General features: G+C 46.7%; 2 protein-coding genes across 2 annotated transcripts; one reads left to right on the top strand and one right to left on the bottom strand.

Moving 5' to 3' along the window:
- Positions 1 to 521: 521 nt before the first annotated feature.
- On the bottom strand, positions 522 to 9,642 carry CCR3 (C-C motif chemokine receptor 3). The gene is made up of 2 exons (XM_070391073.1): positions 9,533 to 9,642; positions 522 to 1,990 (listed from the first exon to the last, which is right to left on the bottom strand). The coding sequence occupies exon 2, from the start codon at positions 1,977 to 1,979 to the stop codon at positions 909 to 911; it is 1,071 nt and encodes a 356-aa protein (XP_070247174.1). The 5' UTR covers positions 1,980 to 1,990; positions 9,533 to 9,642; the 3' UTR covers positions 522 to 908.
- A 4,937-nt stretch (positions 9,643 to 14,579) lies between these two features.
- Positions 14,580 to 23,734, top strand: CCR1 (C-C motif chemokine receptor 1). Its single transcript, XM_070391076.1, has 2 exons — positions 14,580 to 14,847; positions 21,300 to 23,734. Exon 2 carries the CDS (start codon positions 21,365 to 21,367, stop codon positions 22,430 to 22,432), a length of 1,068 nt encoding a protein of 355 aa, XP_070247177.1. The 5' UTR covers positions 14,580 to 14,847; positions 21,300 to 21,364; the 3' UTR covers positions 22,433 to 23,734.
- The last annotated feature ends 683 nt before the right edge of the window (positions 23,735 to 24,417 follow it).

Genomic DNA, 24,417 nt, shown 5'->3' with positions numbered 1-24,417 from the left:
GCCACTTCCTCCATGAAGTCTTCCTCTCTCAGACTCCCCCTTCCTGGACCAGGCATAGCATTGAGTTTGTTCCTCTTTGCACTGGGGTTATTTGTTTCTGTCTTACACCCCTACTCAATGAAAGGTTTCCTGGAGGCAAGGATTGTGTTTTCTTATATAATTTGCATCCTTCCCTTAGCTGAAAGCTATGGTAGTGTATCCTGTCTATATTACCTCACACACAGTGGTTGAATGAGCAATGAGACAGGCATTCAGGAGTACAGTGTCTGTACATTGAGGGCTAAAAAGTGTCTATGAGCAGGCCCTCTATCCTCTATACTGAAAATGTCAAATTGCTCTTCTGTTGAGTCACTCATGGGAAATGTGGTCATTTGGTGTGAATAGAAAATCAACTCAATATTAAGAATAATCAGAGCAGGTGAGGCATACCATTATGTTACTTGAGAGTACATAGCCATAAACTGTAAAAAAAACAAAAAAAGCCTTTTTATCAAGCAAGGAAAGAGCTAGGCACCTTAAGAAGTAACATAATGGATTTATTGTATTTTGTGAAATATGTTTCATTCATGTCAATAGCTGGCTGAGGTGAAGATTTACAATATACAAAGCTTTGCCTGTTTGTAGCTGCATATCCTAACTCTCTAACACGTGCGTTAAAATGTATGTTAACTCTTCACAAGCAAAGCTCTGCTTTTCAGGGTTGACAGTAAGTAAATTGGCCAGCCATTGGCCTCTGGTAATGACTGCGTGGTGCATGGATATACCGCAACCATTGTGTCTATATTTTTAATGTCTTCAAGAGCTTTTTCAGTGTTGCACCAGAAGTTCAAAGCACGGATGTCATTGGCGCCAATGCATTTGCTTCATGTGCCCAGCGCATCTTCTTGAGGCCGTTTCCTGTATCCGACCTAAAATACAGCAGAGAGTTCCTGCTCCCCTGTTGATGGGGACACAGAGCTGGTTCTTTCCAGTTTCTCACTGGGAAGGAAGAGGTGGCATTTGCCCAGGCGCACCACCACCTGCCTGTGGAAGAAGTGGCGCAGGTGCTTCCGGAACCTCTCCCCGACGAAGGCGTAGATGATGGGGTTGACGCAGCAGTGCGTGTAGGAGATCACCTCCGTCACCTGCAAGGCCACGTCCAGCTGTTTGCTCCGCACGCAGCTGATGTCAAAGAAGATCTTTTGAAAAGCGGAGAGAAGGACCACCAGGTTGTAGGGGGCCCAGAAAATGAAAAAGACCGCCATGATGATGAAAATGAGCCGGATGGCCTTGTGCTTTTTCCTGCTGGGGCATCTCATCAGCGTCTTGATGATTCCGGAGTAGCAGACCACCATAATGAGCAGGGGCAGAGCCAGGCTCAAGAGGTTCATCCTCACGGCATAAAAATGCTTCCAGGCGTCCTCCTCGTCCTCGGGGTACAGGGAACTACAGAACAGCATTCCGGACTGCTCCTGGGCCTTATGGAAGATAAATTCAGGGAGGGCCACCAGCCCCGCCAGGGCCCACGTGATGACACTGCTTATGATGCCAATAGTGACGGTCCGGGCCCGCAGGGCAAACACGGCATGGACGATGGCCAGATACCGGTCTAAGGTCAGCAGGATGATGAAAAAGATCTCCCCGTACAAGCCGATGCAGTAAAGCCCCGAGAGCAACTTGCACATACAGTGGCCAAAAACCCACTCATTCCACTTCAGATAGTGGATCCAGAAGGGCAGCGTGACGAGGAAGAGCAAGTCACAGATGGCCAGGTTGAGCAGGTAGATGTTGGTCAGAATGCAGAGGCGCCTGTACTTTGTGAGGATCACCACCACCATCACGTTGCCCAGCAGCCCCACCCCGAACACCAGGGCGTAGAGTGGGGGCAGCAGCTGGGTCCCCAGCACTTGGACGTCGGCTTTGACACATGGTGTGGAGAGCCCATACTCGTAGAAGGTGGTCTCTCCCTCCATCTCAGGCCAGACTATTGTGGTTGCCATGTCTCTGGTCCCTGCGGTAGAAGAAGCAGAAACAACCCCACAATTAGCCACGACCACTGTTTCTGAATCCCAGTTGGTTTGTTACTTACCCAACAAAACCACATGTGATAAACAGCCTGTGTGTGCAGAGGTACTTCAGTGTGTCCATCAGAGCTGCTATGAGGGAGGAGTCAGCAATGCCAGATGGAAGATTGGAAAGTCAGCATGACCGCAATGAGAAAGGAGACAGAAAGGCTGTGGGTGGCGGTGAAGCCTGGGGATGTTGATTTCTGAAAGCATTTGAAAGAAGTACAAAACAGGAAAACACAGGCTGGAAAACAATGACAAAAACAATAATATCATCGTTATTCCTATCACTGTAACTTTTAAGATAGTTTGCATTTTATGTTTCACGGTTTATATATGACTTTCAAAATCATCTTACCTATTTAAAAACTAAATGCTTTTACTAATAATAGTGATTATTGTTATTATAAAAAATGACCTCTCTCCCTGGCCTTATGATAATGTGCTGGTCACCATAGCTAATGGGGAAATTGAACTTTGAAGAAATTTAGTTATTTACCCCAAACTCTCTAACAAGTGAATACAAAAGTTCAGGCTAGCCCTGGCTGGTGTGGCTCAGTTGGTTGGAGTGTCGTCTCATTCAGGTTATGGGTTTGATTCCCAGACAGGGCACATACCCAGGTTTCCTCCTGTTGAGGTGCATACAGGAGGAAACCAATTGATGTTTCTCTCTCACATGGATGTTTCACTCTCCCTTCCTCTCTCTCTAAAAATCAATGAAAGTGTGTCCTAGAGTGAGGATTAAAAAAAATTTTTTTTGCCCAGCTGGTGTGGCTCAGTGGTTGAGCATTGACCTATGAACCAGGAGGTCATAGTTCTATTCCCAGTCCAGGCACATGCCCAGGTTTTGGGCTCAATTCCCAGCAGGGAGTGTGCAGGAGGCAGCCAATCAATGACTCTCATCATTGATATGTCTTTCTCTCCCTCTCCCTTCCTCTCTGAAATCAATAAAAATCTATTTTTAAAAAAATATACATATCTTTTTAAGTTCAGACTAGATCTTCAGTATCTATGACCAATTTTATCATCACTAGAGTCAAATGCAGTGATTTTTAAGTTTAACTTTTGATGATGTAGCTATTAGATTTATTACTATTATAACAATTACAGCTATAAGCAGTATTAACCTAAGTTAATTTACCCCCTTTCTGCTCCTCATTATACTGAGACAAGCCTGTCATGTAGGCCAATGGGATGGATTCCTTATCAGATTTGACATTTTTAAGATCAGGATCCCCAGGGTCAGTGCCTGCTTTTCTTAGAATTACAGACTTCACCGGAGAAAGAGGAAAACCAGACGAGGAAGGCGTCTTAGGAAGGACAGTAAGTCCCTGCACCACTGCCTCGGAGGACATTCTGCCGACTCAATCCTCTCTATACGGAGGATGGGGAAGGACATGAATGTTTAAGACAGTGGGTGTTTCTCCAGGCAAGTCCTAGAAAAGCAACAACTAGAGCCAATGGCCAGGACTTGTCTTTGCTCCCTAACAGAGCACTGAGTCCCCAAAGATCTGCCCTGCTAGGGTTCTGTGTGGGCGGGAGGCACAGTAGCCGGTCCTGGCCCTTCCTCTCACCAGCTGCAGGCCTAGGACAAGCCCTCACCTCTGAGCCTCATTAGCTCATCTCGAAAATAAGGATCATGATACTGCTTGAGGTTGTGGTAAGGACCAGATGAGACAGTGCACATGAGGCCGCATGTGAAACTCAGAACAGCTGTAACATGGGAAAGAAGCAGAAGTGAAAGAAAGGCAACGAGAAGCCATTGCAGATGAAATTAGGAAAATGGGGCTCTGCGGAACTGTTTGCATGGCTCTGACCCAGTACATCAGTGACACAGGCAGGTTTTCCAGCTGGAACACGGAGGAATGGCCGATTGATCTGATCTTATCAGCAGTCTTATTCCTAATGGCATAATCCACAGCAGCTGAGAAAAAACCCACATCCTTCTATGTGTTATGCATTTACAACCACAGAGAGCGTCCCTCCCTGCTTTAATGTCAAAGGAGTAGAGCTGCCCGCTCCAGACAGCAAAGGTGTAGTAGCCTCTGTTCAGCATTCATTCTTTGTATTTCCTTTCCTTCTCTCCCAGACTGATGTAAAAACAAGACAATTTAAAAAATTTTCCTGAAGTTTTGTTCAACTTGACGACCATGCCTTTAAATCACATGTCACTTCCATAAAATCAACATGGTCGGTGAGCTAACATTTGGGGAACCTTTAGGGGGCGCTAGAGTGCAACACATAGGGGAGCGCACAAGCAGGATCTATAGAGTCAAGAGTCCAGAATTACCAATCACATGGGGTCAGAAATATGGAAACTGGCTTCATGTAGTTAGATGCGCTTTTCATCTGTCTACACAGTTTTGCTGAAAATGAATACTTAAATCTGAAATAGTTAGGAGGTTTGAATTAGGCTTTTAAAAATGGCTTTGTACATTTCAGAAAAATAAGACAACAATAGTAAAGAAACAAACATCAACAATAAAGGAAAGCAAAAAATGAAAGTTGAGAAGCACCCCAAATCTCATCATGCTGAGTTTAGCACTAATATGAACATTTCTCCCTGCGATGTGTACACATGGGTATACACTTTACCCCCCAAAAATGAGATGATACTGCTTTAGCTGGTTCACTAAAACTGCTCTTCGCACAGCTCCACTGTGCCATGCAAATGAAGCCTCTGCAGTGTCCAAAACTATTAGGATCTCTGTTACCAGCTTTGCGCTCGCTGGGGAGCCAAAAACAAAATTCACAAATTTGAGTCAAAGTGGTTTAAACTTTGCCTGGCAACATAGAGAGAAATTAGTAAAACCTAAAGTTGTTGCCAGCTCACAATTTTAGTTTCTTGTCTTCTCTCATTGGTCCTTTCTAAAATGGCAGGGGTGCCCGGCTGGCATGGCTCAGTGGGTGAGCGTCGACCTATGAATCAGGAGGTCAGAGTTCATTTCCCAGTCAGGGCACATGCCTGGTTTGCAGGCGCAATCCTCAGTGTGGGGTGTGCAGGAAGCAGCCGATCAATGAGTCTCTCCCATCATCGATGTTTCTATTTCTCTCTCCCTCTCCCTTCCTCTCTGAAATCAATAAAAAATATATTTTTAAAATACAGGGTTGAGGCAACCTCGTCCCAACCCTGAGCCTTTTGCTGGCATGTGCTGCAATGGTTTATAGCTAATGGCATCATGATCCATGGATTCTTGGTCTTCCTTGGACACTGTGACCTCCTCCAGGTGAAAGTGTTCCCTTAGCTCTGGGTGGAACCGAGACCCCTCTGTCAATACCACATCCCATCAGGGTCCTGGCTCAGGACCCTTCAGAATGGACAGGCACCCAGGCCTCATACAAACCAGGAGCTCTCAAGAGGGCAGACTAGATTTTTTTGCCGCCTGACCTCCTACTTAACTGCTATCCCATGTGGGCAAAGAGGTGAGTTGCAGGGAGAGACAGGGTTCCCCCCAATTTATCAGAGTCCTCCGCACACAGCAACTCCGGTCAAAGCCTGGATGGGAAAGATAGGGAACCACAGGTGTGATGGCTTCCTCCCATGACCATTGTCTCTTTCCTCACGATTCCTGGAGGCAGAAGGAGAGGAGCCTCCTCCCCACATTCCTGTCCAGCCAGGTCCAAAGAAATATATATGTTAGGTCCGTGCCCACAGGAGCCAGGCGGAGAGACCTCATTATCATGTTGGGGCCAAGCCGTGTTGCAGTAGAAAATGAGCCCTTTGGGTCTGATATTGGCTTTGAGGCAACCCAAAGGGTGCTGGTTCCCCATAATGGGTTGGTGTGGTGGAGAAGGGGATAGGAGACTAAGAAGTTTATCCCAGAGGTGAGAAGTCTGAAGGAAGGCGTCCCAGCCAGAGAGAAGCGGAAGGCTGACTGCTATGTTAGGGCGTCCCACTAACACAGGGTCGCCAGGGATCTGGCCCTGGCAGAGTGGACCCTCCTGCCTCGCATGCGAGGACTTTGGTGAGGCAAATGCTGGCAAATCGGAGGGTCAAGGGAAGTAATGCTTATCAGAAATTTGAGTGGACGGTGTGGTCTGAAGAAGCCTGCAGTCAGGTGTGGGGGTTCCCACAGGCCCGTGGTTTGGGCACCAAAATTAGTTCTGCAGGGGGAGGAGCCAAGTAAGGGACGCTGTATTATTGCATTCTCTCACAATAAACCATTGAGTGTGGATGTCAGCCCCAAGGGGATGGTTAGATTCTCTTATGTAGGGTAGAAGTATGCAGGGTGTGGGTGCGCCAGATGGTCAAGCAGAAGGAATGGAGGGGAGGGAAGGGCAGGAGTCGGTCCAGGGAGGCAGGGAGGAGAGTGCACAGGTCAGTCAGGTGGAGAGGAGTTCTTATCTTGCAGACGCCAGCTGTCTGCCCCAAGCTATGGGAAAGGGCTTATAACACTGTCTATTTCAGAAACATGTCTGAGCAGAAGAGATTAAGGGTAGTTCATCCTAACAATATATAGGCAGCCTCCCTTTTCAGTGTCGAATATTTAGCAAATACCTCTCCATGTTGACAAGCATCGTCTTGTAGTCATAGGTTTAAATTTTAATGAATTTTGCAAAGCTGAATTGAGTATAATCATTTAATATTTGGAGGCACTTCTTTAGAAAATATATTTAGGTTTAGAATGCCATTTTAATGATCACAAAAAACACACACACACATTTTAATGATGACACTCAAATGCTGGTGAGGTTGCTCCCAGGAACCTGGAGCACCGAGTCATTATTTGATAAGTTTTAGAAATCTTCTATATAACAAGAATCATCAAGCTTTCTTTGATTGAAAGAAATTCCTAGTAGCTCATCTCCTAGGAATTTACCCTTAAGGGGAAAGCACAATTGTGCACAAAGGTGTCCACTGTGGCATCATTTTCATTATAGAAAGAGACAAAGAAATGGAAACAGCCTAAATGTTGGACACATGAAGGATATTCTGAACAAACTGTAGTCCATTTACACAATAGAGTATTTATTATGCAGTCATTGTAAACAGTCCTGGAGACCAGGTAGAAACACAGACAAATGTTCATGAAAAATGGAGAGAAAGGACGGTGCCTAAATTGAGATCACAACATGGAACTATATGTACATATAAAAGGCAATGGACAAAAAGTAACAATAGTGGTGGCAGGAAAGTGGATGATCATTTTTAAAGTTGTAAAATTTGAAATTTTTCTATATTTGCTTACAATTAAATTGTACCTGAAGGCTAGTGCTTAGAAGCAGTGACCACTGGAAGACTTAGCAAATACCTAAGGTAATTGGGTTGAAACCCTAGGCAAATTACTTGACAAAGGGCTTATTATGATCAGAACTTGAAACCACAGCGGAGACCTAAGAAACCTGAGGTGGAGGCTATGCTAGATGAAGCATTTGATTTTTGCTTAGAAATGTTAGTGGCTTGCTTCTCCTTTTTGATCTTGGCTGGAGCTGATGTACAACCACCCAGACTGGGGACTGACTTTTAACCAATTTAGGATGCTGTGTAAATGGTCACTTTCCATGATTTGCATACAACACTTCTCTTAATGTGATCCAAGTTTACATGCAGGGAGTTTTTTTTCAAAAACCTCATCACAAGCTAACCTTATGGTCACCTAGAATTACAGATTAGCAGGTGATGGTGTTTTTAAAGTGGTCCAGGACTGTATCCAGAGCACTGTGCTAGGTCCCAGGCAAGACATTTAATGCGAACATTGCCCAACTGAAACGCAGTCAAGAGGAAACCCTACCCAGTGAAGATGAGCGAAGGAGCCAGGGGCATCCACCCTGCAGAAATGGCCCTTGGGGAGGAGAGGGAGCAAGGTGCTGGCTGTGGCTGGGGGTGTTCAGCATGATCAGAGGGTTCAGCTTCCTGGCCCCTGGTCCTTCCACCCCCGCCTGTGCCATGGAGAGAGAACCACTGTCTCTTTTCTAGGTATCATGTGTGTTGTCATTGATATCACCCTTGTGAATTATTTTATATTCTGATAGTTTAAATTTTATATCCTGCATCTAGTTCCATCTGGTGTCTTTTTGTCTGAATCTACAAGGTTGACTGCTTTGCCTGGACCTGTGTTAGAGGGTGGGTAGGGATAGAAATCTTTTCTAATCTAGGAAAACTTGGATTGGCTGGAGATGGAAATTAAGTTATTAGAAAATATAATTTGTAATGATTCCAACATATTGTATAGATATTTGTGATTAATCATTGTCTTATTGATGAATAATTGTTTCCAATTTGCACTTTTATAAAAAATGCTGCAATAAACATATTTGCCTGCATTTTTTGTTATTTCCTTAATGTAGATTTCCCAAAGAACCATTTCTACTTGCAGTCATATTGCTAAGGCTCTTGATGCATTTTGCCAAATTGCTCCCAGAAAGTGTGTAACAATATATTTACTCTTGGCACTAGTAGGTGATGATACCCTTCTCAGCAAGCATCCATCAACACAGAGAAGGTTTAAAAAGAACATAATTATTTTGCCAATTATATGGCCAAAGGGATGTCGTTATTGTTGTAAGTAACATTTATTTAATTTCTTTTTAAACTGTAATTATTAGTCACGCGTATTTCCTTTTCTATGAATTATCTGTTTGTGCCCTCTACCCTTTTTATTCAAATGGCTATATCTGTTTTTCTCTTATTGAGTCATACAGTGATTTCTTTCCCCAGCAGAAGTAACTCAGCCTGCATGGTTCAATGTTATCATCACCACCTCTGACAAGAGCTGCAAATGTGTTCCAACTCCTATTGCTTCCATATGCTAAAGACACCCTATTCCCACCTTCCTCCCCCCAAATACTCATCAACTAACACTTAATTGCCATCTCCAGCCAATCCAAGGTTTCCTAGATTAGAAAAGATTTCTGTCCCTACCCACCCTCTAACACAGGGCCAGGCAAAGCAGTCAACCTCGTAGATTCAGACAAAAAGACACCAGATCAGTCCGCTGACTCATCTAATAGTCTGACTCAGAGTGGATTTTCAATGAAAACTTGAAACAAGTTTTCTTACAAGTCAGTATCGATAAACACAAAACTACTACGTGTAACCCTTGTGGAGTGGTCAGTCAGCTTCTCAATTAGTTGAGAATTTATGAAAGCCTTAGGGAAGGCAACATGGGCACAGTTATGGGTATAGTGACCGAACAGGCATAAAAGGCTGAGTCAGGATGAGTGGAAGGGACAAACGTATCTTGGTGTGAGTGGGAGAAAGACAGGGAAATGGGAGAAAGCAAGAAGATAATGGACATATTTTACAACACACTCTCCCACTTTGGCCCCATGCTACTTACTAAACTGGGGTGGATCTCCCTCCCCTCTGCCTCCCTCATTCAAGGGCACTCCTGGGAGGTATTGCTTCCACCCACCTAGACCCCTCGCTCCATTTCCTCTTTCCTAGAAATCTGACAGTCTACCTGGAAGTCTCTTCTAAGTAAACAGCTTCTTTTGCATTTAGTAAATCCTCCCCCAAATGAAAATAAAAAGAAGACAAGCGGTACCTGCTAATTTAGCAAAGTCCTTTAGGCGTCCAGTGACAGCTTAGGTCTCGCCACTGATGAACTTGCAGTACCATCTGTTCAGAGTTAGAAATGTGGGAAACAACACAACTTCCTTTTCTGAACAGGCTACTGTCTCAGGTTTTGCAAGTTTCCAGAAAGATATCAAGTTTGGTGCAGTTCTTGTTTTCAATTATCAATATCGCACACTCAGTTGAGTAATCCTTAAGAATGTTGCTGATGTTGAACAGTTCCTAAAGGGTTCTTAGAGGTTCTGCTTTTGCTTGGCATTGCTCATTTTTGAGGAAGGGGTGATAATTCTTTTTTTTAAAAAAATATATTTGTATTGATTTCAGAGAGAAAGGGAGAGGGGGAGAGAGAGAAACATCAATGATGACAGGGAATCATTGATCGGCTGCCTCCTGCATGCCCCATACTGGGGATCAAGCCTGCAACCCAGACATTCGCCCTAACCGGGAACCAAACCATGACTTCCTGGTTCATAGGTTGATGCTCAACCACTGAGCCACACCAGCTAGGCAGGGGTGATGATTCTCAAATAATTGCTTTAACCCATGGAGAAGCAGGATAATGAAACAAGATTGGAATTTCCCTGTGCAGGAAGAATGTTGACTAGAGCTGTGGTTGGCAAACCGCAGCTCGAGAGCCACATGCGGCTCTTTGGCCCCTTCAGTGTGGCCATGAAGTTTCAATCATACGTGCACGCCCGCACGTGGTATTTTGTGGAAGAGCCACACTCAAGGGGCCGCAGTTTGCCGACCACTGGACTAGAGGATAACTTAATTGTTCTGCAGAGCTCAAGAGGCTATTTCAATGAGGCAGGTTGTAGCACAAGTTTTCACAACCCAAGAAAACTGGAGTTCGAGTTTCAGTTGTAGTACCTACAGCTGCATGACCTTGGGTTAATCATATCGTCTACCTGGACCTCAGCGGCCTCACCAGTAAACTGGAAATAATAACCACATCACAGGGGTGCTATGGAGCCAACTGGATAAATGTGCAAAAGGGCTAAGCAAGCATGATGTGGGCAGAGTAACATATGGCATAAGCTTCACAGGGCAGAGCCCAGTGCCTGCTTCTGTGCGGATGTGTGCAGGGGACTTAGCACGGTGCTGGGCACAGAGCCGGTGCTCACCCTACATTTGTGGGAAGAGCTCTGACCATGTTTGGTGCCATTTTTGATGAAATGGCTAAGTGGACAAGTCAATGAAATTCACCACGTGTTTATGAACAGCTGCTAGGTATGTAGGACGGTGCTATATGCTTGAAATGATGCAGAAAAGATAGGAAGAAAGGACAGACATTCTACCAGAAGGATCTGGGCATCCTGGGCCCGCAACTGGAGGGAGCTAACCAGCCAGCACTCAACCAGCTGGGTCAGTGGAACCCCTGTCAGCGAAGAGGTAGAGGAACTGGAAGCTTCTGGTCTGAAAAAGAGAAGCTAAGAAGTTCTTAGTTATTTTATGTTATTAGAAAATTGGCCTTTGCCATGGGTTATATGAGGCATCCCTGGGTGGAGAGGTTACAAGGGTCTGATTTCTAGCCCCTTGAACAAGAACGGTGTTAGGAGGGTCTCCCAGAAGGGGGGCTGTCTTGGGAGCCTATTTCATCCAGAAATTCAGCTTTAGAAGAAGTTAAAACGGGGGTTACTTCCCGTGAGGATAAACACAACCACATACGATTCCTGATAGGAATATGACTCAGGAGTCTGCAGACTCTGGCAGGCCATGAGGTGACTCCGAGGATCTCGCTCAGGTTCTTCCCACGTGGCCCGAAGCTTTCTCCTGTGCCATTTTTGGTATCAAGAGCCTCAGTGTCTTTCAGGTTGTGGCTCCTCTTTAGCTATCACTGGTTAAACTAACGAATCTAGCCCATGTATTTGATGTCTCTCTCTCTTTTTTTAATTCAGCCCAGTTTTTACCCTTCCTTTTTTTCAATACAGACTCCATTACAATTTTAAACCATCTGTAAAGACTGTAGACGATGTCTCTTATGATCCAAGCATTAACGTGATAACTGTCAAGATGATGCCTGTGTCCTCCATGGAAGGACTGTTGTGTTCTCTAATCTGCCATTGCTCGTAGAGGGTGTTGTGTGGAACCTCCCAGTTTTCCACATTATGCTTCTCTCCTATGCTGTTTGGAAAACACTCACGGAGATTCAGAGTACACGCAGGTCTCTGAGAAGGCCTGCAGTGAAGAATCGATTTATATTCTGTTAACCCAGAAAGTCCCAAACCTATTCTTAACATTGAAAAAAGTTCTTTTCCAAATAACACCCATTAACATCCCTCAGAACTGGGGTTCCTTAGGAGAACTCTGGGAGATGCTGGCCTCCTGCGTGGCCATCACGACACAGTTGCAAACTGCTCTCTGGCCCATTCTCTCATCTTGACAGGGGTCTCCACAGCAGCCCCAGGAGGTCGGCAGGGATGCTCTTGCTACCCTGTGTTATAGACGAGGAAACGGAGATTCAGCAAGGACTTGGCAAGAGCCACGGAGGAGTGACAGGCAGAGCTGAGATGACCTCTCAGGTGCTCTTTCCCACCTGCACGGTACAGCCGTCAGAAGGACAGGTGCCTGCTGTCCTTCAGCTGAAGATGAGGATGACATCGTGACCAAATGTGAAGGCAGGACCCGAACCGTTTTCCCCGAGGTCTACAGGAGCTTGTTCTGTCCTGGTCCTTCCCAAGATGGGCAAGTTATTGTTGGTGCTGCTTTCAGGCTACTCATGGTCCTCAGCTCACAGGTCTACTAAGTTATATGGAGCAACCTGACCCCAAAACTATTACCCTCCGATCTTCCAGATTCTCAATGTCACATCAACTAAAGCAGAAATCTTTCAGGAGGAAACAACCAAAACAACAGCCAGGACAAAGGAAGCAGCAGTCAGATTAGAACATAGCAGCACATGAAAAACAAACAAACAATCTTCAGAAGTTATGAAAGGGCCAGAAGTTTCTTGCAGGAGAGCTCAGGTCAACCCCAGCCTTGAGTGTACGAGAGGAAGTAATTGCTGGAGCAGCAGGGACGAGTGCACAGCTTCCTTTAATTAGACCCATCCTGTCCCAGCTCCTGGGGGCAGGGTCTTGGGACCACCCTGGGACAGGAAGGTTGGGCTCAAGCCAACAGCTCCTTCCACTAATCTTTCTCTCAGGAAGTTATTGGAAGGATCTTTGTAGCCGGCAGGGCCGGCCTCTTGCACATTGGTGGAGTGTCTGGGTAGGTAAAGGCATAGGTGTCACTTGACCTACCACTAGACAGCTTTCCAAGTGGTTGTACCAATTCATACTTCCACCAGCAGTGTCTGAGCATTCCACTTGATCCATGTTAACTTTGCTTCACAGAAGAGGACTGAGACACTTAGGAGCTTAATGAACATGCCCACAGTCGGTAAAAGGTAGGTCTAGGACAGTGATGGCGAACCTTTTGAGCTCGGCGTGTCAGCATTTTGAAAAACCCTAACTTAACTCTGGTGCCGTGTCACATATAGAAATTTTTTGATATTTGCAACCATAGCAAAACAAAGACTTATATTTTTGATATTTATTTTATATATTTAAATGCCATTTAACAAAGAAAAATCAACCAAAAAAATGAGTTCGTGTGTCACCTCTGATATGTGTGTCATAGGTTCGCCATCACTGGCCTAGGATGTAAATAAAGGACTGATTTCAGAGGCCCGTCACTGACATGCACCCCTCCACATACACCCTGCTCTCTGCACAAAGGTGGCAAGTTCCAGGCCGATGGCCATCATTGTCAATCTGTTACCTTTTTTAAAAAAAATATTTTATCGATTTTTTACAGAGAGGAAGGGAGAGGGAATAGAGAGTTAGAAACATCGATGAGAGAGAAACATCGATCAGCTGCCTCCTGCACACCCCCTACTGGGGATGTGCCTGCAGCCAAGGTACATGCCCTTGACTGGAATCGAACCTGGGACTCTTCACTCTGCAGGCCAACGCTCTATCCACTGAGCCAGACCAGTTAGGGCTCTGTTACCTTTTTACCTCTCTCTTTCACCATCTCTCTGTGAACAGGCTGTCAAAGAGGGGAGACCCAACCCAGCAGTCTCCTGGGATGTTCCCAGGAAGGGGACACTGGGGCACCTCATCTAAAGTCTTCATTTTTACAGATGAGGAAACTGAGCCTTGAAAAACTGAGCATTTTCAAAGCACGTTCAGGTTTATGATTTCTGCATGGCACTTTGGGGCGGACTGTGAGAAAGGCTAACAGGGACAGAAAAGCAGATGGAAACTGAGATAGACTCAAGCACAGAGCAGATATTGGTAGTTGTGGAGAGAATCATGATAAGCATCACTTATCAGATATTTTCCCTTGTGCCCCTGGCATTTTTCACACAAGAAGACCTCCTGCATCCTCCTATGAGCCTCAGCATTCAATATTCTCATTTGATGGTGGGAGAACCAAGACTTAGCATTCAATATTCTCATTTGATGGTGGGAGAACCAAGACTTAGAAAGGCTAGTGATCTGCCCGTGTCTCAAGCGGAGAGCTGGGATTTGAAGTTGGCCTGTGTTGGACCATTGCGAGAAACAGGAGCCCGGACTCAGAAGAGGTGGCCAAACTCTATCCTGCAGACCTGTGTTCACTTCAGGCTGGAGGCTCCTCTAGGTAAAATCAACTCTGTGGGGTGTTGAGGGTGGGGGTGGGGGAGGGGGCAAACTGGGGAGAAGAGAGGGACAGTGAGCAGTCAGAAGTTAAGAATGTAGGGGGCGCCCAAGAGAAGCTGCTGCCTCTCGAGTAGCCAGGTCATTTTGAGGAACAAAGGACTCAGTTTAAATCCTCCCACTTACAGTCTTTATTTAAAAAAATAAAAAAAGGCTACTCACTGACCACAAGAACTCCACGCCCTGCATCTGCCTATCCCTCCATTTTCAGGCCTCAATTGCTCCACACTTTCTGGGAACACCTCATTGCTCCTCCCTCGCCCAACTCAACTCCACCCCAATCCACCCTACCCAATCCCCTTAAAACAGAGCTCTCCAGGCAGAAGTGCAGTCAAGTGACCAAAAAAAAAAATCCTTTGAGTGAACTCAGCTCCAGGAACTGGCCACCGGTGGGCATTGTGGCCATTCATGGACACCCAACTCTACAAAATGAAGAATTTTTTCCCTTTCTTATTCTGAACACCTGAGCACCCCAGAATCCTATCTCCATCATTACATAGGAAGCTAAGGACTTCTTACTCTATCAGGACCTTGAACCTTGCAAACAGAGACTCTGAAAGCTCTAGAAACAAAGACTTCGTGGACAAAATCCCTTGACGCCAGAGTAAGTGGCACCTGTCTTTTCTGTCTTGTCAGTTTCTGTGTAGGGCAATCTGATTTGCATACATGCAGGCAGCTGGGAAGGACTGTGGTCCTGCTCACGTTGCAGGGGATCATTGCTTTATCTGTCTATCTCCTCCAAGGGGAGTGGGGGAGGGATCCTTCGAGGACCAGGCAGGTGTCTGAGTAGCCTGTTGATGCACTTGTAAGGCAGTGAACTGTGTAGCCATACTGAAAGTGGGTGGATTTATAAGACTGGGTACTCATACATAAAATAGGTTTTCATTTTTGCTAAATAAGGGAAGCTTTCTTGAATAATAGGTTGTTGGCTACTGATTTAAAAAGTCAGCCCAGTATTAAGGGACAAGAGGCACTTTCTGTGGAAGGCTATTCTAGAGGAAATTACTTGCCAAGTTTCCCCCGTGTAAATGAAAGCCATACATGTTGTATGAAGTCATTGTAGCAAGAGGGAGGGAGGAATTAGAAAAGCCCCTGCAGGTGCAAGGACGCTCTGGTACTGAACCAACTTCTTAAGAAGACTAGAACCAGGGATCCTCAAAGTCAGACGGTGGGCTGAGCTTGAAGGAGGTAGAATTTCACCCACCTGAAGGCAGGGAGTTGGCCAGATGACTTCTTGGGATGCATCTATTCTGTTTCACTAACAAAGAGGCAGCAGAATTTTGTTCCGAAGGTAGAGGGGCATGGAGGCTGCCTGGAGGTATCTACTCCAACTGTTCCTCCGTATCTGGAGGGTCTCAGATTTCCAGTTAGAAGTTCCCAGAAGTTTGCAAAACCTGCCACCAGGCTGTGTGCCACTCATTGACTTTTTAGTCCCCACTCTGACTAGCAGGACAACTCTTGGCTATTGAGACTGGGGGGGGGGGGGGGGGGCGGGCGGCGGAGGGGGGGGGGGGTGATGTGCTGCTAAATATTTCATAATGGGTTCTCCTGAAAAGAGCCCTGATTTCTAGTCTTGCCAATTTCCGCGTGTAAATATTCCCACTGCGGTTGATTTCAAGCTACCAAATGCTGAATGAGGAGTTGGGAGGACATGCAAACAGTTGGTTCTTATGAGCCAGGATCAGCCAGCTGCACACCACCAGGCCTGGGTCTTTACCCTCGCAGACTGCCCTTTCTCTGCTCAGAGACTCATCACTTCCCAGGTAGGAGAATAATGGCATTGAAAGGTTCCTGGCTCCAGGGCCAGAACTGACCACTGTGTAATGACCTTGGGGCAGACTTTTGCAGCTAAGACATGGCTGTAGGTTGGATGGCCACAGGGTCCTTGGTTTCTCCTCCAAGGCCCCACCCCAGCCCATCTCCCTTTGGGAGTGAAAGGTTTGGAGTGGGCCAGGGTCGAGCACCTATGACATGAAGCCATCGTGTATCAAAAGAATTTTTATTTCAGGCGTCTGGGTGCAGGTGGGCTGAATCCGAAAAAAGGAGTCAGCCTCGACTGAAGGAAGGCTTTTGTCAGCTATTGCTGGCTACAGGCAGTTTCTGTTGGCGTAAGGGTCTGGTCCTTCAATCTCCCATTGCCAGGTATCCTCTGGTTATCTAAGCTATACGGTGCTCAAGGCTGCAAACTTCTTGCAAGATCTCTGCTAAGCACAATAAGTTTCCTCTGCCCGGTTTTATTCTCTTTAACCCTTTCAGGGAGCAGTGTGTCCTGGAGTTACTACATGGTGCCCACAAGTTGGGAAAACAGGGACTGGAATTGGAGGTCGGGGGTATGGAGATGACTCTGTTTAACTAGCATCTGACAATGCTGGCTCAACGTGCCTTCGCCTTGGCCAAAATTCCCCCCAAAACTGGGCTCGTGGAGTCAGTCTTGCACTAGTTGCTCTTTGTGCTTCCAAAGTGCTTGTTGCTTCCACTGTAAACCCACTGGGCCCCGAAATGCTGACTGTCAAGCCGATCTGCCAGCACTGGCAGTGGCAGCAGAAATCAGAAATTGTCGACACAGCTTTGTTAGTGACTGCCAGCCTGGGTTTCTCCAGAAAGAGGGCTAATTATTCAATCAAGGGGCAAGTCCAAAGGTGGAGGAGTGAGCCAGAGGAATGGATTTGGCAGGAAATAACAGCCCCCCAACTGGGGTGCCCAACACCCCCCATCTGCGTTAATTTCCAATGGTCACTGCAGAAGTATAAATTTCTAAGCAGGAAGGAAGCATTCATTAAGCAGTGTAGAAGGAAGAGCACTAGAGATTCCAGATTGAAGTTGGGGATTCTGATATTGTTAGGGTCACCAAAGGAGGAACGCATGAGGCCAAAGGTGGTAAAGAATTGTAAATTTATTAGATCATCTGGAAACGAGATGGTCTGAGCCCCCAGATAATATCCCTGACTCAGGGACGGGGAGTCAGAGATTTTAAAGGACTCTAGATGGGCTTTTTCAGCGTGGAATTCTCTGGGTGGGTCCAGATCCTGGGCAAGTCCGGAGGGGAAAGTTACTGGTTTTAGCAAACAGAATGTGGTCTAAGCAAAAGGGAATGTCGGTTTCGAAATGATCTAAAGGATAGTTTCCCAGGGGAAGAGTATCAATTCGATTATTTTTATCAGACCTAACATTCCAGGCTTTTTGTTTTATGGAATAAGGACGGATGTCATTTCTTCCATAGTTATTTTCCCCTGAGAGGGGACATCAAGATCAAAAGGGGATGGACTTTGATTGCAGTTGGCTGGAACACGGTATAGATGCCTTTTGGTTGGAGTGAGGGGTTGCAGCAGCATGATTTCCCTGAGAGACTGGTTGGCGAAGGCTCAAAGGGGGTCCTAAAGGAAAGATGAAAAATAGTACAGAATATAGGGGTCAAAAACATGGATGAGGAATAGGAATGTTAATGGTCCTATGAAGGGAAGTAGCCAGGTATACCAATTTATATTTTTTAGCCAGTAGTCCCATGAAGTTGACTGACCTCTAACCTTTGTGGCCCTTTCTGTTAATTTTTGGATGGCATCCCTGACTAGGCCAGACTAATTGACATAAAAACAATGTTCTTCTTCAAGAAAGAGGTGTGGTTAGGAGATGTAGTCCTCTCCAATTTTGGAGGGTGACAGCCACTAGTGAATCTATCTGATCCTGAATTTGAACTAAATTTTTGGCAATGTCGTCTAGGCTTTCTTGTAGGTCCTGAGACAGGAGTTCAAAATATGATAGAGCAATGGTTAAGCCCCCTATGCCAGTTCCAGCACCTGCTGAGATACCGTGGGTTATGAGGAGAGTGATTATCTGCACTGCCCTTTTGTGTTGGATATGATGGGTTACTGGGACAGGTAAGACTAATTATTAGGGGCTACGTCTCGTTGGGTGAGAGAGAGACTAGAGTACAGGTTCCTGTCCAGTTGATCATCCCTGTTTTGAGTAGAACTCTCTCCTATTAAGAAGGAATGTAGAAAAAAAATCTCTAGCACATGCCAGATCATTAATTACAGTCAGTGTTTGATTAGGATGCCAGGTGGGGTTTATATGTGACACCCAAGGCTGAGGAAACCTGTTGAGTGACTTGGGAGGTAAAAGCTGGTCCTGAGGCAGCCACAGTGTCACTTGTCTGGTTTTGCTGCTTTTCTGGGCCTGGAGCAGAAATACAACTAAGGCCTAGATGTTATTTTTAGGGAGGAAAAGGTCAGGGGTCCAAACTGCCTGACTAGTGATAGGAAAGGGGAGGATAGGTTACCCTGGGGGCGAGGTTCTTGTTTTCCCAGTTTTGTCCAGAGCTTTCTGCCCTGGTGAGTTTCTGTACCTGGCCCATCGTCCTTGCTCTGGGGGGCTCTCTAACATTTCCCTCCTCAAGGATTTTTTGGCACTGAATATTTTTTCTTCAGAGCTCTCTGTCAAAAGGACAATGAGGCGGTTGTGTTACAAAGGAAAATGAGGCGCTTGGGCCTGATCTCCTCCGTGAGTCTAAGGCGGTCAAGATTTTTAAGGAGATAGCCAAGAGAGGTCATTTTAAGGGGTGCAGAGGAAGTGTTCCCCATGATAAGGAGAATTAGTGTGGCCCATGAGAGAGGAAGGGTGAGTGACAGACCGTAAGTCCAAAGGTGACTATTTAGGGCAGACATCCCTACCACTATACAAATCACCAGGAGAAACGAGGGGTGACCCTCCAGATGGGGCGCCCCCAGTTTCGAAGGATCTGAGGCTGTATGGCCAAGGAATCTTCTGGTCTAGCGATAGGACTTTCAAGAAGAGAGACTTTTTCGAAGCCAGTGAGAGTAAGTGGACAGAAGACTCGAGATGCGGGAAATTGTCACTCACCTAGAGAAGATTAGCCAGTGTGGGGTGGAGGGTCAGCAATGGGAAGGAGAAGTTCCTGATCTGGTGTCCTCATTGGCTGGTTTGGGAGGAACCATAAGGAAGGAGGCTTTAATTGCGTCCAATGATCATTTCACTCTAGTAGAATTTGGAAGTAAGCCTAGGACGAGCTGCCACTGCCTACCTCTCTCTGAGGAGCAAACTTGGGGTGACTGAAGCCGGGGAAATGGCTCCCATTCCCCAAGGAACCCTCTTGGCACCAAATGTTAGGGTCACTGAAGGAGGTTCGAACAAGGCCGAAAGTGGTAAATAATTATAAATTTATTAGTTCATCTGGAAACCAAATGGGCTGAGCCCCCAAATGGCATCAGCACCTAGGGATGGGGAGTCAGAGATCTTAAAGGACTCTAGGTGGGCTTTTTTTGGCAGGGAATTCTCTGTGCAGGTCCGGATCCTGGGCAAGTCCGGAGGGGAAAGTTACTGGTCTTAGCAAATGGAATGTGGTCTAAGTGAAAGGAAATGTCAGTTTTGAAATGATCTAAAGGTCAGTTTCCCAGGGAGGGGATATTGATTCGATTATTTGATCAAACCTAACAAATATAGGTGCCACCTACTTTATTGACTGGTGTTTAAGTCAAAGCAATTCAGATTGGCAGCAACATATTGAAAATTTCAAAGCACAGTTCATATGGGAGGGGCTGATGTGTTTGTCATTGTCAAGCAGAATTCACTTTCTAGATTTACTACATAGAGATGGGGGGGGTGGGGGTGATCAGCCAGAATAGGATTGCAGCCTGGGACACTTCTGGTGGCAACAGGCCTCAGGGAAAGAAGTCCCCTAATACTTACTAAGGTCCTGGTAAGTGCCAGGGGTGGCTTTTCTCATACTTTACCTTACAGTAGCCCTTCAAGGTAACTGTTACTTTCCCACACTACAGGTGAGGAACTGGGGCTCAGAGCGGTAGATTAACTTCTTCAAGGTCACACAGCTGGTCAGTTACACCAAAGCCCATGCTCCCTTTGGGGAGGTGTCTTCAGTAAGTGGTCAGAAAGAATTGAAAAGGAGGGTTAAAAAGCCGGGGTTGAGAAGTCCTGTAATAGCAAGCTATTATTTATGTTTGTTTTTGCTTGTTTCAAGGCAACCTTGGGTAAAAATATTTAAAAGCTTTTTTCAGCGGAACTGCAGCGTCCATCTGGTTGTTGTGTAACACCTCATGGCTTGAAGCTGTTCTGAGCTCTTCCTCCTCAGAAGCTCCTCTTCTCTGGCCAGGTTGCCCCACTCCCCCAGCCTGAGCTTTCCTCTGAATCCTTACAGCTCTCACGGGAGGCCTACAGTTACTGTAGACCTGCCTGTGCCCCTTCAGGGCCGTGTAATGTGGGCCAGGCTGAGCTCACCCTGGTGTCCCTGATGCCTTCAATGAAGAGACGGGGTTGGCCTCCTAGAATTTCACTATGGCAGCACTACTGGGGTTTGGGTGGGATAATTTCTGCCCTGTAGCACATCCTTGGCCCTGCCTACCAAATGACAGGAGCATCCCTAGTCTTTGTGACAAGCAAAAAAGATCAAACGTCTACACATTTTCACATGCCCCCCAAGCCCTATGTCACTCCAGCTGAGAAACTTTTTAGCCCCAAAAGCCATGAAGACCCATTGGTGAGTTTTTGACTCTCAGCCAGGACTGTTTTCTTTCCCATGTCCTTCTGTGGACTCCAAAGTGCAAGGTCATTGCTCTGTGATTGGAGGCAGTGGTTTCAGGGATGGGCACCGGGTTGGAGCTCCAGCTCTCATTCTCACCAGATATGTGCCCTAACCACTCGGGAATTCTGTGTCATCGCTTCTAAAATGGGGAGCAATAATGGTACCCCCGCCAGGCTTGTTTAACACCAAGTCCAATGCCAAGTCCATAGGAAACATGAGGGAAGCATTGGTGATGAAGAATGTGGGGAGGTCTCCCTTTGTCTGGGTTCTCCATCCATTGGACTTTTCCTTCACAATGCTCATTGCCAAAGTAATTGAATTCATGACTTCTGCACTCAGTTGTTTACTATCCCTTTTCCCTCCATTAAACTATAGTTTCCACGAGGGCAGAGAGGACCTTGCTCAACATTGGGTCCCAGGGCGTGGTGCACAGGAGGCACTCAGTAAAGAGTTGTCAAGTGGCTGAGGACATATAATCACTGCCTTGTCTTTGTTGTCCATAGCCTGCTGTCTTTGACAGCAAAGTCCATCCAGAAACCATCTTCCTGGATCCAGGGGAGAAGCCAGCATGGAAACGTCAACCACTCCAGAGGACTATGATGTGACCACAGAATATGACTATGGGACATCAACCCCATGCCAAAAAGGAGAGGTGAGGGCTTTTGGGTCTCAGCTGCTGCCCCCCTTGTACTCCCTAGTATTTGTCATTGGCCTTATTGGCAACATCCTGGTGGTCCTGGTCCTCATGCAGTACAAGAGGCTCAAGAGCATGACCAGCATCTACCTCCTCAACCTGGCCTTGTCTGACCTGCTCTTCCTCTTCACGCTGCCCTTCTGGGTTGACTACAATCTGAAGGATAGCTGGAGGTTCAGCGAAGGCACATGTAAGTTGCTGTCGGGGCTTTACTACATAGGCCTGTACAGTGAGATCTTTTTCATGATCCTGCTGACCATCGACAGGTACCTGGCCATTGTCCATGCTGTGTTTGCCCTGCGGGCCCGGACTGTCACCTTTGGTATCATCACCAGCCTCGTCACTTGGGGCCTGGCCATCCTGGCTGCCATCCCGGGCTTCTACTTTTCTAAGGTCCAGAAAGAGATCAGTCATTACACCTGCAGCCTCCATTTCCCTCACCAACACCTAAAACAGTGGCAACAGTTCCAGGCTCTGAAACTGAACATCTTGGGGCTGATTCTGCCCCTGGTGGTCATGATCGTCTGCTACACAGGAATTATAAAGATTCTGCTCAGACGTCCCAATGAGAAGAAGTCCAGAGCCGTCCGCCTCATTTTTGTCATCATGATCCTCTTCTTTCTCTTTTGGACCCCCTACAACCTGACTATGCTTATTTCTGCTTTTCAAGGCGTCTTTTTGGTTGATGAGTGTGAGCAGAGCAAACAGCTGGACCTGGCCATCCAGGTGACGGAGGTGATCGCCTACACGCACTGCTGCATCAACCCCATCATCTATGTCTTTGTGGGCGAGAGGTTCCGCAAGTACCTGCGCCAGCTGTTCCACAGTCTCCTGGCCGTGCCCCTGGCCAAATGGCTCCCCTTCCTCCGCACCGAGAGTCTGGAGAGGACCAGCTCCCTGTCCCCCTCCACCGCAGAGCAGGAGCTCTCTAATGGGTTCTGACTAAGGCCCCTGCAAGAGGGGCCTGGCAGGCCCGCTGGTGGAGAGGAGGCAGCTGGGCTGTCCCCGCCAAACCCGGACCATAGGCACAGCGTGGAAAGACGGACACGCCCTAGGGTTGAGGTGGTCTAGACTAAATCACCTCTGGGGCTTGAGTCTTCTCCATGAACTTCTCCCTGGAAATGAATGAGTGAACTGGAGAACATTCCAGAAGACCAGACAAAGGGTGCCAGTGCAGGGCTTGAGCCCAAACAGGGTTTCAGATTTGTGAACATTCACATTTGTAAACAGAGCCACTGAGCACCCCCTCTCCTCTATCCCCACCACCCATGAACTTGCAGATAGTGATTTCCCACCGTTGACTTGGCTCAGAGGCTGGAGCCATTCAGGAGTCAGCAGCTGCCCCCACTGCAACCCCCACCCCACTGCAGGGTTTGGGCTCCTGGAAACCCTGAGAAACATAGAACTCGTGATGGAAGAACTTGAGATCTAATGGGAAATAGGATTGGGAAACTGATGTTGGCAGTGGAACTTCCCTTCAGGATGATTTTTGTATCCACAAATAACAAACAGTTCAGGCAGTGGTCTCCACACAGACCGTGTGTACTTGTGGAAAAGCCATAGAAGGGAGGGAGTCATTATTCCCATGACCATTCCTTTCTTTCTGAATATTTCTGGAATCTCCCTTCCCTGTCAATCGGGTGCTGGAGCAGGAGATTCTGATGGCTTTATGGCAGAAATTACTAACAGGCCAAAGGAGACCGGCTTGCTTTTCTTCCTCTGGATCTCTGGCTCCCACCTTGCGCCCATCATCAGAAAAACGACCAGTGTGTGAGCTGATGGCGTTGAGGCTGGAAGACAGGAGACTGTCTACAGGCAGCATGGGGTGGGGACTCTGTCTTGATGTAGGAGGTTGAGAGGGCCCTAAACTCAAACTTATTTATCCTAAATGTCTCTAACACTTCACCGCTCACCAAGCACCTCCCATTTATCATGGCTCTGTTCCCTTATTTCTAAGATTTGTAGTTCCTTAAAAAATCATTTTCCAATAACAAAAATTGTTTCTAGAAATGCTTTAAAATGCAAAGGGGGGAAAAACTCAGCATCAAAATCACCCACAAACCCCACTGCCTACAGGCAACCGCTGCACGTTTTTTGTATACTTTCTTTCCGTTTGTTTTTTCTCTGGTGCGTGTTTATGATTATAACAAAGATGGACTTTGGTACTCACCCTTCTGCTTGTTGTTTTTAAGTAGTAGCATGTGCGATTGCTCTTTCAAGTCAATAAATTATCTCAAAGCTTTGTTTTGGTGCCTGCACTGAATTCTACGGAACAGATACACTTGAACTTGCCCGTTTTCCCCATTTTTGCTTGCGCAAATCAATTCAATCCCACATGGCAACTGAGAACCTGCTCCAGTCAAAGCAAACCCTAGGAGACACAGGTACAGGATGGAGGTCTGTTCTCGAAGAACCCTCTGCTCAGTGAGGTGGACAGACACAGGGACACCAACAGAGCCCAGGTGGAATGGGTGGGGCAGCCATGGAGCCCGTGGTGCCAGGACAGCCAAGGGGAGGAAGGCATGCACCAGTCAGAAAGCACCCTAAGGGACTGGACACCCCACCTACAACACAGTGACACCACTGGGCTGCCCTCTCTCTTTTTAGACATGCTCTTACCAAGCCACCCTTCCATTCAGGTGGGGACCTACTATGTGTTTTTATTTTAATGTTTTTATTGATTTCAGAGAGAGGAAGGGAAAGGGAGCGAGGTATAGAAACATCAATGATAAGAGAGAATCATTGATCGGCTGCCTCCTGCATGCCCCACACTGGGGATCGAGCCAGCAACCTGGGCACTGACTGGGAATTGAACCGTGACCTCCTGGTTCAAGTGATTGATGCTCAATCACTGAGCAACACTGGCTGAGCGGGGACCTGCTATGTTTACAGGTTGTCTTTGTGCAAAGAAACTGGTACTACGAAGG

This window comes from Myotis yumanensis, unplaced genomic scaffold, assembly GCF_028538775.1.
Source record: "Myotis yumanensis isolate MYYU_CA2020_CCGP unplaced genomic scaffold, mMyoYum1.0.hap1 SCAF_14, whole genome shotgun sequence".
NCBI lineage: Eukaryota > Metazoa > Chordata > Mammalia > Chiroptera > Vespertilionidae > Myotis > Myotis yumanensis.
This window is presented reverse-complemented; position numbering and strand designations above follow the sequence as displayed.